Source organism: Drosophila melanogaster, chromosome 3R (genome assembly GCF_000001215.4).
Source record: "Drosophila melanogaster chromosome 3R".
Taxonomy (NCBI): Eukaryota; Metazoa; Arthropoda; class Insecta; order Diptera; family Drosophilidae; genus Drosophila; species Drosophila melanogaster.
In genome coordinates, this window is record NT_033777.3 from 14,287,712 (window position 1) to 14,302,403 (window position 14,692).

At 40.3% G+C, this 14,692-nt stretch overlaps 1 protein-coding gene and 1 long non-coding RNA gene across 8 annotated transcripts; both read left to right on the forward strand.

The window, feature by feature from the left end:
• The first annotated feature begins 517 nt into the window (after positions 1-517).
• Positions 518-954, forward strand: lncRNA:CR45596 (long non-coding RNA:CR45596). Its single transcript, NR_125161.1, has one exon. It is a non-coding gene; the product is annotated as a long non-coding RNA:CR45596 (long non-coding RNA).
• Positions 955-1,359: 405 nt separating this feature from the next.
• Positions 1,360-14,565, forward strand: red (red Malpighian tubules). Of its 7 annotated transcripts, NM_001300396.1 has the most exons (6): positions 1,360-1,738; positions 2,531-2,749; positions 3,019-3,109; positions 11,079-11,276; positions 12,709-13,307; positions 13,517-14,565. In NM_001300396.1, the coding sequence occupies exons 3-6, from the start codon at positions 3,062-3,064 to the stop codon at positions 13,770-13,772; spliced, it is 1,101 nt and encodes a 366-aa protein (NP_001287325.1). In that variant the 5' UTR covers positions 1,360-1,738; positions 2,531-2,749; positions 3,019-3,061; the 3' UTR covers positions 13,773-14,565. The 7 variants fall into 7 exon arrangements, with proteins under 7 accessions (NP_001287325.1, NP_650352.1, NP_001247097.1 ...); NM_142095.4 differs by lacking the exon at positions 2,531-2,749; NM_001260168.1 differs by lacking the exon at positions 2,531-2,749 and having other exon boundaries at positions 1,563-1,738.
• The last annotated feature ends 127 nt before the right edge of the window (positions 14,566-14,692 follow it).

Consider the following 14,692-nt stretch of genomic DNA (forward strand, 5'->3'; position numbering starts at 1 on the left):
TAAATTTCTTGTTCAGTGACAAAAAATGGTAACCCACATTCAGAAGATGTTATCTCACAAAAAGGCATTGCAATTAACCTTATTAGTATAGAAAGTTCACCAAGAAGGACGTGTTAATAGTTGTGGCCTGAATTTAGTAATTACTTATGTAAATAAAAATAATAAATAACTAAATATTATCAAAATAATATAATAAAATAAAAAAAGTAATAATAATGAAACTATAATCATAACAACCATTATTGCTAGTAAATGAAATAATTCAAATGAATGCTAATAATAGGTACTAAATCAATTTCCCTGGCATTCCTTCTATTAAACACGAAAACATAAACAAATTGATCAACTCCTTGTAACTTGGACTATCAGCTATTGGCAACACGGGCAGATCGAGCTTTGTTTTTGGCAGCTGACGCATTCCGCACCTCATGGTTAGTCGGTCCGTTTAGGTGCGCAGTGATAAGGGGTATCGATAACAATATATGTATATCTAACATGGATTACCTTGTACTGTGACAGTCATTCGGCGCTTATCTGGGCCGCAAACAACACGAATTCGTTGGCCTAATCATAATGAAAGTCTTGTTTTGACAGCAGCAGCAGAAGCAGCGGGCGTATAGCCACTATCACCGGATTTCCAAAAATAGTTCTTCAACTTTTACCGCAATCTGCAATGCAAACGATGACGTCCGCGTTGGTTGGAAAATTTCCAGCTCATCGCTGAAAAAGGGATTCCTCCACAGATCGTGGGCTTATCATGCATGCTAATTAATCCTATGACGAACTCGGGAAAAAAAAAACAATAAAACCTAATAGAAAACGCGAGGAGCTTGATAATCATTGTACTTGTGCACCTGTCGCCGTCATCCAGTTATCATTTAATAATCAAGATGAGTGCCAGAAAAACAGAGAGAGCTGCTTAAATGATTATCACAAGTTTGCGGGTACATACTTACATACATACGATTATTTGCGTACAGTGTGTGCCATCTATATAATATTTTAGTTTAGATTATTAAATGCAAGCTATTGTCATGAAATCTAATAAACTTAATTTAATCAATTTAATCTAATAAAATCAACATCCAGTTAAAACATGGTTTTTGTAAGGGACACCACTGCGTATGAGTGATCTGAAGTGGGAAAGTAAATTAAGTAAAGTAAAACTCGGATGGTTCATCACACCATGCAACCACTGTGCCTGTAATATTCTCTTTCCCTGCTGGCTAGTCCAACGTGTTTGCTATCACCATTATCACTCGAATTAGGCACAATCATCTAACGAATTCGTATGGCCCCTATGGTGAGTACTTGGAAAAGTAATTCCAGGTTGGAGAAGTGAGCAGTGGAAGCAGTGGAGGCAGTAAACCAACATCCACGAATCGAATGAGTATTTGTGTGCACTTCCAGTGCGCGATAATGCCATTCTTCAATTCCAGCCGAAGAAACCGAAAGCCGAGAGCCCAGCTGAACGCCCAAAGAGAGTCTTCTGGAAGAGAGTCTACCTCGCCGGCGGCGGAGAATCGTCGCTCGTCGCTTGTTCGCCAGTCATTTCAGCAGTCACTTGTTTTTGAGTGCTGCTTGGAGTTGGTCGCTCGCCTGCTGCGCTCTTAGTTGTTTTGGCTAAGTTCACTTAGTTAGTGCCTTCGTTTAGCGGCGAAAAAGCTGGAAAAAAACGTATAAAATATATCGCGTTGTCGTCGCCGTCGTCGTCGTTGCCGCTTTTGTATCTGTGTTTGTGAGTGCCGAAAAGATGAATATATAGAAATACACACAAATAAACAAAAATATTATAAAAAGAAGAGTTGCTATTAAGTGAAATATATGCACAACAATTACTTAAGTTAGAGAACGGTTACTGTCGTTGCCATGGGACAAACGTAAAGCCTCGATTGTGTGTATTTACACACTCGGTGATCTGCGCTGCTCCTCTCACTCATTTGTATTGTTTCAAAACAAAAAAACAAGGCGATGGAAAACTAGAGAAACCATAAACAAAAGCTGCTCGTTGTTGTCCCACAGAAGCAGCAACAATCAAATTAATAACTTAAGTAACAGCATCAACACGAACGACGGCAGTTGGAATTATAACAAGAAAAATCCTACAAGTTAATGGATATTTTTTTCCTCTAGATAAAAAGTAACACAAAAAGTCAACTGGCAAAATATCACGAATGGCGGTACATACAAATTTCAATTTGTCGCAGCCGGAAAACAAATTCACATACAGTTCAAACTCCATAACTCGGAATTCCCAAAGACCTTCACTCTATGTCACTTTTTTGAGCTTTATTATGTTCATAAGAAGTCGGTACAAGTCATTTTAAGATATATTTTAATAAAATTTGAAACGAATATTATGAATTAGGGCCAATTAAAAGGGTAGTGTTTATTCTTAACGGAACTTGAAAAAAGACTTTTAATAGCATATTTGTTTGCACCAACTTTTTCTATAATTTTGCTGAAATTTAACTTCCTTTTCTACCGCATTATTGATTATTATATAATGTGACAATATATAAACATGTAGTAACAAGTTCGACTTACTGTGGCTCGACTGTACCCACTCGCTCACACACGTCACCGGCACACTCCCACTCACGCACACACCCACAAAGTGACGCCCACGAGGTCTGGAGATTTGCACAAGTGCAGAGGCACACACAGACAAACAGATAGAAGAAAAGACAGAAGAAACGAAAGAGGAGTGAGCACAAGAGATTTGTTGTTGCCAGCCTTGACTAGAAAAGTAAAGCCCCAAACTAAAGTAAAGTCTGTTAAATAATTACTCGGAAGTTGCACAACCTCGTTTGATGGCAGCCACCGAAAAAAAAAACCAAGAAACATGTACCAAGAAATCTCGACAAAAAAAAAAATACCCACAGCGTTTAATTGTTTCATAATTGCGGAGTGAATTCAGCTGATAACGGGACAGACAAAAACGAAAATGAACCAAAGTTAATTGCTATCAGTGAGTGCAGTGACCGTACTTAGTATATTTTATGTTCTTCGATGCAGGCGATCCAGTGTGAAAAGCAGAAAAACAGACAAGCCCACGGAAATGGATTACATTGTGAAGGCCTACAAGGATTGGAAACTGCATTCGCAGGTGAGAAATCTAGTTAATTATACTATTAGTTAGAAAGGTAAGCACTCAAGGCTACCTACCTGTATGTAGGTGTCAATCCCAATTACGAGTTCATAATTATGAAACAGGAAACTGGTAATCGACTTACAATTAGGGCGTATACAAATCACAGATGGAATTACAATCGTCAGGTGGCAAAGTGACTTACAAATTAAACCGAACAAAAGAGACAACAAATATCATGACACTTTATAGTAAGCTTTGCTAATTTGTGGTATTTATTTAAAAAGAAAACACTATTTAACGGTCGAAGGAAAAGTGCGAAAATGTGGGTTTTGCAAGGCAGCTAAAGTGGTTTTGTAAAAGTTAATATTGTCTCATATTTTTTTAATGTAACTCCCAACAATCGAGTCTTAACGGCTTTTGCCCCTTCAAAACGCTTTTGCCTGTGGCAATCGGCAAACGGCTGAGATGACGACAATATTGTGGCTTTTTTGCAGAAGTGAAGCCAACTTCTGCGCTTTTTGCGATCATTAATATTTTTATTTTATTTGCACCTTTTTTCTACATTTTCGATTCGCGAAAGGCTGTGTGGAGTCACGGCAATAAGCGGTCGTTAGCTCTTGGCTTCAAGTTGTGGCTTTGGCCCAAAGTCTAAGCAAATGCAGGACAGTCGCGTTCAAGAAAATAGGTGATGGTCTGCCAGAAATTCAACAGATCAGCAAGCAGGTTAATTAAGGTGAATTTTGTACAAATAAATTTAGATTCTATAATATATTTTAAACTGCCTACGAAACCACCAATTTAGTATTACATTATTACCAAACAAATAATAATAAAACCAAGCGTATTGCTGGTTTCTCTGACACAATCCTATTACGCTGACTTCCATTTTATGTTGTATAGTATATAGTGGTATACCCCAAGCCAACACGACCACGATCGGCGATGAGAACTTGGCCTGGGAAGTGTGGTGAAGTGGAGGGGAAGTGGCTGTGAAGCCGGAGTGCTTAACCGCATTTAAGAAAGACCTGGCCAAAAGACACCCGGCAACAGCCAAACAAAATAATAAATTATTCTGCGAAACGCGATCATGTCGAAATGGTTTCGCATTACCCGAGAAAAAAGCGACTGGCTTTCTGAATGAGCGTTACTCTTTTGCTTCCTCGGGTTCTTTGCCACTTTATTTATTTATTTTTTATTTATTTACTATTTATGTATCTTTTCTGGCTGCCGTTTGAGTGTGCGAATATGCTGTTTCTGTTGCAGCTGCGAATGGCGAAATCCGAATTCGAATCCGAATCCGAGTGCCACCAAAGTGTGCTAAGATCGTGGCCAGCGAACCAACGCGATGAGTAAGCCAGCAACGACTACATCTGGCCAAAAGCAGCTACAGCCACCAACTTATGCGCTTGAATTGCAAATGGCCAATGTGCGAGTGTGGAAAAATAGCCATGCAGCACAGCCAGTGCACGCGAAAAAATGTCTGCCTAATTATAGGGAAAAAATTTTAATTTAATCACAAAGAATATTATCTAAAAATATTTTAAGCTAGAATTGCCAGAGTAAACTAACAAAACAGCAGGCGAAAATCAAGCTTAGAAATGTATTCATCATCTAAAGGAATGCCAGAAAAGATACATTATGGTAATAAAGTTAAGATCATTTAATTACTTTGTATTAAAAACTAGAATTTCCTACTACCTTTTTTTAAACAGATAAAAGCCAACGAAAGTGGCGTGGTCTTTAAATATTCAGTGACGTATTTTCCAATATTTTGGATGGGGTGTGAATTAGCAGAAACTGAATTTTATTGCTACATTATCGAAACTGGTTATCAATTCAGCATGTCACTTGTATCTCAACGTATAAAATAGATAATGCTTAAGTTAAGATATTTTAAAATTTAATTTAAATACAGATTCGATTTTTTTTTTCGCCGTGCTGAAAGCGAGAACAACAAGTTGAAGCGAGCACAAAATGCATTTTATACGCTGACTGCAGCCGCTAATTGGGCCAATGCACATTGCACAAAGTATAAAGTTAATTCTTGCTTGGCGTCGCATTCCGCTTGTTGTTCTAAAAATATCCTTAACCTTGCAACCAGATCCTCCAGCTGAAAGGGTTCAATGCACCACATTCGATTGCCAAAGATGGCCATCTCAGAAATTCCAGCAAAAAAAAAAAAATAAGAGCCATCCATCTTTGTCCTTCGTTTGAAATAGACATGTGATAGGCTAAACATGTACATGGCATGTATATTTCACTACCGACTGGCCCACTTACGAGTACATTTGAATACAGGTGTATCTTCGCCTGATTGCGACCATGTTGGCCAGCTGTGGGTGGCGTTATTTTGGCCTTCGTCAGTTAGCTGAACTGCTCCGCACCTGCAGCGAACCGAAAGTCCCTCCGATTTCGATTTGGTAATGATTCGCATGCGGGCGGGCCAACAAAGCGAGGTTGCCCTGTTACTCACGGCTGTTTGACGATAACTTTAGGTATAATTAAGTTCAACACGAATTTGGGTCACGCGCAAAAGTTTAGTCTGCCATTTGGTACCCATTACACCATATATAATTGTATAGTACAATATTTTGTAGTTAAGTTCTATAAATATAGTTAAATATTACGAGCTAAGCTACTGTTTGTACTTTGTACGCAGTATGCAGTTGCGCTTATTTCAAACCTTTTTTATATCTGTCACATGCCTGTTTTTTATTTGTTAATTTCTTTATTTCTGCTTGGTAAAAACAATGTCAAAAGAAAGCTGTTTTTTATGCACTTTAAACTCGAGCAGAATTTATGGTTTAGCATGCTAACAAATTTACAGTCTAGTCCATAAATATGTTACGTTTAACTGACTTTCAGTCCTATATTGATGCTACCATATTGGTAAAAACAGGCGTTTTTTATTGGGTGCAAATAAAGAAGTCACGAAAATTGATCAGCGAAACTCAGGCAAATATAGAGCAATATTTTCTTAGGTGCTTCCCAGTTTTAATTGCCACTTATATATATAAAAATGGGAAACATCATACTTTGAATGACACCACATGGTACCTAAAAAAAATCACCAATTTACTCTGGGCTTTTCAAGATGTTTTTTAATGCGTGAAATCCCAATCAACATCGCGGGAATGCCAGTGAGTCAGTTCAAAAGTCTTTACCATTCGCGGAGATAATAATAATAATATCGAAGTTTTGCTTCCTGTTGCACAGTGTGATTTTAAGATTTAAAGACTGGTTTTCGTTGTGGTTTTTCATTCTGTTCATTCTGATTGTTTGGTTTTTTCTGTGTAGACCATTTGCGATTACGGGCTGTCTATATTTAAGTTTTTGTCCGACTTAGCGGTTGCAACCGGTTCGAAGTGCTTATAAATAAAGTGTCAATCAATATGCGTTTTTGTTTTGATTGTGAGCTAGCTAGTGTTATGAATACGAAAAATCAGCATAAAAATGGGGAAAACAATTCCGAAAAAAAGAAGTCGGCTTTTGTACAAAGAACAAATAGACCGAATTTAAAGGGCTTTTTTGTGTTGAGAGCTTATTTTGGCCGGATAACTGGCCTTGACTTTCACACAGAAGTCTTATCAGAATTCGAACGTGCTGATCGAACGATTTGCCGCCCCAAGACGTCAAATTCCAAAAACCCAGTAAAAATTTCCTTGTTTGTGGACTGCCTCGCGTTAATATATATATATTTTCGATCGCACCTTATATTGATCATAAACGAAGGCTGCACCCTCTTCTGCGAACAAAGGCGGCAATCTTATCAGCAAATAATTTGTCATACAAAAGCAAAACTGGAGCCTGGCAAAGCAGAAAACCCCAGTTTTTGAACCACACATTTTGAGCAAAAGCAAGGCAAACACTGCACAATAAGAACTCAAGTAGCTTTAGACATATAATTAATAATTTAATAAATCATATTGATAGTCATTTGATGGCTGCCCAGATGCTTTTTAATGACCCACAACCGTTTGAGTATATGAGTGAATTGTATATATGGGTATTATGAAAGCCAGCGGACAATCAATCACACGCTTAAGTGCAACGTCATTAGGAAATAAAACAACGTTTATAGAGATTGATAATTTGAAGGGTTCCCACTTTGCCACTTGTCTAACTTCAGCTATTGTTTTATATATTTTAAGAACTTGAAAGTATTTACTGCTTCGTTTTTGTCGCCTACTGCCAATTAGGTTTTTAGCCGCTAATATTTCACAAAAAAACTCACTAATCAACTAAGGAATTCTAGTGAACACAAAAAATCACCAGATAGCTAATATTCCCCAATAGTTACGAGATACCCTTTGCCCAATCATTAGTTTCTTCGTTAAATATTTTAAATATCATAAAATGTCACGTTGATGAAACTTGCACGTAGCGCACTAGTAATTAAACGTTGCCCTTCAAATGTTCAAATAATAGGTGCTAAAACAACTTGTCTGTGCGGCTTACTTGTGTACACTAATGAAAGAACTAGAACCTACGAAGAAACAGAAAACCCATCAATTTAATTTGTCGCTAAATATAAATAAACTGAACGAAAAGACCACTTAAGACCCGGACACTTGACTTATGGGGCTCTAGGCATTCATATGCGGGATATACAAGCGGTTCATTGATATCAACCGTGGACAACTTGAGCTGTATGTTTTTTTAAGTATAAAAAAGTCAGTTGTTCAATGGGTATTTAACCAGTAATTCCCACCCAACCGATAAGACAAAAAGCGTGAGGTTTGTGGCTGCAAAAGGATGCAAATTTTGTGACATTTGAGTCAAGGTTCGCTGGCTCTAAGTACCCTGATTGATCCACTAACAAACACCACATTGTTTACTAGCTGGCTTAGAAAATTTGTTGTGAATCATCTATGACTATACCTATCACTATAAGTACGTTTTTAGGTCGAGGTCTGTTTAACTTAGATACTGAACGAAAGTTATTTATCATTTCTAGACCATAAATCGTATCATCTAATTATTCGTATAATAAAATTGTACTTATACCATACAACTTCAACTTTGCACAGCCTGAATCATCTGCATAGGCTATAGATATGGCTAGTCAATATTTTATTTGGAATGTCCAAGAGAATCCACCAGAGATCACGTGTCTGGCTATAAAGAAACCTCTTTGTTTGGCATTATCGCGACCATGGGACGCGCATTTCCCATATATCAACAATACGAGCAGCACTGAGCTCCAGATATCTGAGTAGATAGATATATGTATGTAGCTTCTTACTTCTCAGTCACGTACCGTGCATACAAATTGTTTTGGTTGTCTGCTACCGATTCGTACCGTTTGCTGTTTATCAATTTGCAATTCCCAATTTTGGGTGCTTTAATTAATACTAAAGATAGTGCCCGGCTGGTCAGGCGTTTTTTACTTACATAGTTATGTTCAACCTTCGGTTATGATTTTCATGTGTGCTTGCTTGCACAATTCCATAAATTTGAAAAGAAAAACAGCTGCTATCGCGATTGAAAGGCAGCAAATTGAAATAGATTACGAACGATATGGTTGAATTTATGAGTGACTGAACCGCATTAGCCGCATAATTTATGGCTCTGATTATGGGCCATTCGGCCAATGAAAAGTGGACCAACGTGGCTCAAAGTCTTGACCTTCGTCAGCGGTAGGTTCTTTGAACGTAGACGATAATTTACCATCAAGCGATGAACTTGCCGCCACTCGAATTCATACAAATTAGTGACTCACAAAGTGAAGAAGCGCCAGCCGAGCATGTCTGATGTCTCAATGTGCGGGCTCAAACCACCAACCACCTCCCCCCCCCCCCTCTGTTAGAGCCAAAGTGCCAAAAAGCATTTAACATTCATTTCTGCGCCAATAAACGCGTACAATAACAATAAGGCAATAACATACAGTACGATCATGTCTCAGAAACAGCTCGTGTGCTGATCATTAATCAAGTGTTTTGTTTATTGTGCTCGAAATGGACAATGGTGAGAGCTTTCTCCGCAGGTAACAGATTTCCAGATCACAGTCAAGTCAGTCATGCCAAATACTACCTGCACACAAATTCTGATTCGTACACCACGGCGTATGCGTATTGTATTTCGATCTCGACTAGAACGAGTGACGCAGCGCATGTCAATGACCGTTCGTAACTCGCTGGATCAACTAGATATATAGAGAATATATAGTGTAACTGTATAACTACAGAAAACTTTAGAGGGGGAGCACAAATAGCAGGAACTTCGGCTGCCTTAGAAGTGTGCGTTTCTTATCTGCGCAGCTTATCTGCAAAATATTTGCCAAACATAAATAAATGGCGACCAATACAGAGTAAAAGCAACGGTGGCAGTCGTTCCACCATGTTTTTTTTTTTAAGACAAATGAGAGATGACAAATTCGAAGGCTAGATTAATAAATATAAATAAGAAGAAACCTATTTTGCTTTGGTTTTTTTTAGACTCAAAGATTTGAGCCAGATAAACCATTTCATTTTTGGACAACTTGAATCATTGTGCTTCTTACTGGTTTGAAAAAAGGTAAAAACACAAACAGAGGAAGTAACACCGCTGAAAGGCAAATAAAATGGCGCAAAAGACGTACAAGCCACATTTGAACAAAAAAGCATGGTAATCTGTACTAACAGCTTGTTGTTGACCTTAAACGCGGCCGGTTCCACGTCGATTATGGCCAAAGCCAGCAATGCAAATATGCGGTAGTTATTGTGGCGGGGCAATGCAATAATGCAGCAATATTGCGCATACAATGTTCAGCTACCATTAATGAATAAAGTCACATGTTAATTATCAGGCAGTGGTGGCACGTCGTCCACCGGCACCGCATTAATTTCAATATTTGCAGCAGCTGTTGCTGCTGGGATAAAATACCGAAAAATAACAAACCCACTGGCGACCTGCTTTGTTCAAACAGGTTCGAACCGACTGACTGACTAAATATATGCAATACATTTAAAGACGTTTACGCTGACGATCACGTGAAAAAATTATCCACCGCAGGCGGAGAAACACCAACAAACTGAAAAATTAACAACGTCTGGATGTTTGAGACAAAGCAAAAGCAAATAAAAGTGCGCCAACTGTTCTCCATTTCAAATGCGCGCCAATTTGTTGAGTCAGGGCGGCAGCGCCCTTTAATATTTATTATCATACTTTATACTTTATACTTTATTAAAGGAGCCCAATAAAGTAAGCCATTTTATAAAGGAGCCCAATGTAGAGTGTATAAGGTGCGAATATACAATTACTAATATATTAAAAATCGTTTAAGCGGTAACTGGTTACTATTTGAATACATTTAAGATTCGCATCTCAAACTAGTTGATAATTTTAAATTTCCCGCCAAGCTAAGACAATCTGGCAACGCGTAATGAAGGTGAAAGTGTTCCCATTGGCTTAGTCAATGGGAACAGGAGCTCACATCGCATTGAGAGCAATTCCCCATCTGGTAACATTGCAGCACGTAGTAAACAGAAAATCACAATTGGATCGAAAAATCGCAAATTGCCATAAAACAGAGCACTCGCGTGTGCAAATATTAGCGCAATTCGTTGGCAGGCTGAGCAGTGGGCGGTAGAGACGCCAACCCACCCGCTCCCACTCTCTCCGTCGCGCCGTTTCGCTCGCTCTGTTTTGAAAGGCCTGCCATGGGTGTGTGCGTGCGTGTGTGAGTTTGGGGCTCTGCGGCGGAGTAACTGTAACAGTTGCAGCTGCAGTTGCAGTTACCGTTGCAAAGGAGCGGCGTTCGGGTGAGTGCGCCGCATAATTAATTATTGCGGAAATTAGTCGCTTTTCACTATAGTCGCCCCAACACTGCGTTTAAAATCAGTTTTTGTGTAACAAAATTACAATTACATACATACATATATGTGTTCGTATTGGGACTGTGCCTGTGTGCGTTGCGTGTTGGCCATGACATCACTACAATAAATATAATACATTAATACAACAACCAAACAACTGAATCGAATCATTCTGAAATCCATTGCAGTTTCAAGAGATCGTCCCCGACATGGATGACTCGGAATTCATGTTCAACGAGAAGCAATCGATCCGGGACTCCGGGCGCACCCTCAAGCGCTACGGGAGCACCTGCTGCAACAGCCTCCGGAACAATGAGACCCTCATCCGGCACATCGTCGAGAAGACGGACACGCTGCAGGGCATCGCCCTCAAGTACGGCTGCACGGTGAGTCAATCTTTGCGAGAAGTCATCATCAACCGCAGTCCACATTCCACAACAGTGCACCATAACGACATTATTGGGAAGCTCCAAGAGTGCATGAGGCGGTTACCACTTCCTGGTAGATGCTTGTGTACATATCTACTCCAGGGCATCCTAACAACTAATCTTATATGGTAGTTGTACGGAATTCCCATACAATGACTATTGTTGCATATTTAATGGTCGTATTGACACGTGGGGCAGAAGCTCCAACAGTGCACAAGTTCTGTTTCTAGTGTCAACTCACGGATGCTCATACCTCCCTTTATTATTGACATCTAATCTTCATGGAATAATCAGCTCTCATAGAAAATGACAATCAATTTTACAGCCCTTCAAAGCCAGTTTATGGCTTTTCATCTTCCAAATGTATCTTTCTATCGATTTTTAAATGTCAAATATGCAAATTTACCATTTATCCCCATTGAAACAAACCTTTAGCCATGTACTATATACTTAATTGCAACTCAAAATAGGTTTATCAGCAAAAAAAAAGGCACTGCTGACATGCTAACCCTTTGAATGTTAAATGTCAGCTGCTTCATTTGAATTTATTGATCTTAGAATTCAGCCTTTGAACTTTTGTAATTCAGATAATGCAACCCAGAATGGTTTCTCGCAGTTACTGCTATTCCCCCAACCCATTCAAGTCACCAAGTCGTTCCCCACTATATAGTTTCTTTGAAACTTTGAATCTTGACCAAATCATTTCACCACATCCATTGATTTCTTACCCCCTTGAGGAAGCTTTACGAGTGCCGCCAGCACGCGAGCCATTTTCATTTTAAATGTCAACTCCATGGGATTTGAATGTATCGATTCAATAATGACCATGTTGCCCCGGGTAACTTCCATCTGCCCCAACACCATGCCACTTGGTGCCTTCTTGGAATTTACGACCGTACCCACACCTTTTCAAAGTTGCGGGGGATGTGATAAGTCGTCTAGTGACTTGGACAAACACTAGATAGCGAGATGTGAGAAGGGACGTGTATCTAGCATTTAGTCTGGATCTTTATCAGTCTCGTTATCGCAGTGGAACTGTGGAAAATGCTGCAGCCCCATATTTAGACACCCTCTTGCGACTTGACAGATTGCTGCATATGATTTATGTCCACAACGAGAGCTCGACTGTTCAGTTAGCACTGGACTAATATTTGCCTAAAGCCAGATTAAGTTTATTGACTCGACAGATCTGAGACGTCGCAGTAAGAGCTAAGCCAAAACAGAAAAAAAATCGTTGCATGCCACTTGACCCGATTGGCCATAAATGCGTCTAAGCCGGCTCATCCATCCGTCGATCAATCTCATCCATCAATCATGTGTCAGCGCTTCAATTGCGCGTAATTGATGAGCTCCACCAGCTTATAAATATATCCCGTGCATTGTATTTCAGACGGAGCAAATAAGACGGGCCAACCGCCTCTTCGCCTCGGACAGCCTGTTCCTGCGTCAGTTTCTCCTCGTTCCAGTGGAGAAGAACTCACCGTACTATCCCCAGGTGCCTGGCGATTCGATAGCCGCTTTCGACGCCGTGCTGGCCACGCCACCGGGCACTCCGGATGCCAATGGACAGCGGGAGGCGCACAACAATGCCAATAATCTGAGCCAGAGCAACAAGAGCTTCATGAAGAGCAACGACATCAGCAGCAGCAGTAGCAGCAGCAGCAGTGGGAGCAGCAGCAGCTGCAACACAAGTGGCACCGGCCCCATTTCCGGAGGATCGCGTTCCGGCGGCAACCAACAGCAGCAGCAGCAACAGCCCCCACAACGTCCCTACTCCATTGCCGGGGAGCTGCTGGTGGTGCAGGCCGGCGACGAGGATCCATCGATGATGCACGGCCACGGTGGTTGCAGCGGCAAGCAGAGCAAGAGCCTGGACTCGGTGGCCGCAATGACGCCCGAGGAGGAGAACAGGAAATGCATGAACGACTTCCTTAACAAGATAGACAACACCATTTCTGAGTCGCGCAAATATGTGGAGCGCTCTAAGGAGTAAGTATTTCCACCACTCAAAAGAGACCCAATCAATCAACATTTAAGATCATTCAGCTGTCAATATTGGTATTTAAATCAATTAATCATAATTTGATAAGCTGACAGAACCAATAGAAACTGGAAGTGATAGGTGATGAAGTGATGAACGAGTCGCTAGCTTGTAGAATTCTATCTACATCAACTAATCATTTGCTTATTCCTTCCAGCCTGGTCAGCAGTCAGAGTGATGCGGACATCTGCATCAGTGCCACCGCCGACGTTTTCCCGCAGCGCCGCCATCCGCTGAACAACTCCTACAAGACCAACAACAACGACCGTCCGTCGCAGTATCAGCGCCACAGCTCGACGGGCAGCGGGAACTCCTCGGATACGGCGCACCTGCTGAACACGACGCAGACGCGACGAGTCCAGAATTCGCTGAAGCGGCTGGAGAAGCAGCAGGACGACTTCTTTGAGTTGTAGCGTCCGTCTGCGGGACGCAATCTAGCCTAATTACGCAGAGAGTTAATTTTACAATTCGTTTTTAATTGCCGCGCATTGGGGAGATGACTTTGGTCAGCATGTTACATCACACGGAAATGCCGCACTCTAAATGTAATATAAATAATGATATCTATCGACAAATATGCGCGATACCTTACCTATACGATAAAACATTAATGTAACTGAGCTAAAACCTAAACTAAACTATATACCTAAACTAAGCGCTGCGCTATGTAAACCTGTAGTACGATGACAAGGCAGTTCTGTAAACCCATTTTGATCTTGTGTCAGCCCTGTATAATTGCCGCCAATTTGCTTGCAAGATCCGATCTGAACCGCATCGAACAGATACGGAAGCCTTCTGTCCTCCTGTCCGCCCTCCTGCCCCCCATTATGTTTACTTTTTGTATGACTCTAGCTTTAATCACACTGTGTATAATTTAGTTATGAGAATTATTAATGTTAATTGTATATAGTCGCCAGAAAACACAACAATCCAACTGGACTGCTCTGACCGCTAAAACACGAAATTGGCCAACTGTTGACGTGTAATTTTAATTTATTTTTTAGCTTTCCAAAGTATTAAACCCGAAACGTTCTATATAAAACCGTAACCTCAATTGTTAAACAAGCATCCACCACAAAACAATATATACACCAATATATATTATGTATATCCCAGAAACCTCAATATCGAACTGCACTCATATCGAGCCAAGTCATGTTGTACGTGAGAATGTTTTTTAAAATAAAGTGAGAATTGTGTTGGAACAAATGCTGTGGGTTTTAGTTATGAATGAACCTGCCACTAGCTTCGAACTGCCCATGGAAGCGATGGTTGGTCACTGTAGGGAAGTTCACCTGTTTGGTTGCCAGGACAACGTAGCCGGGCCAAACAA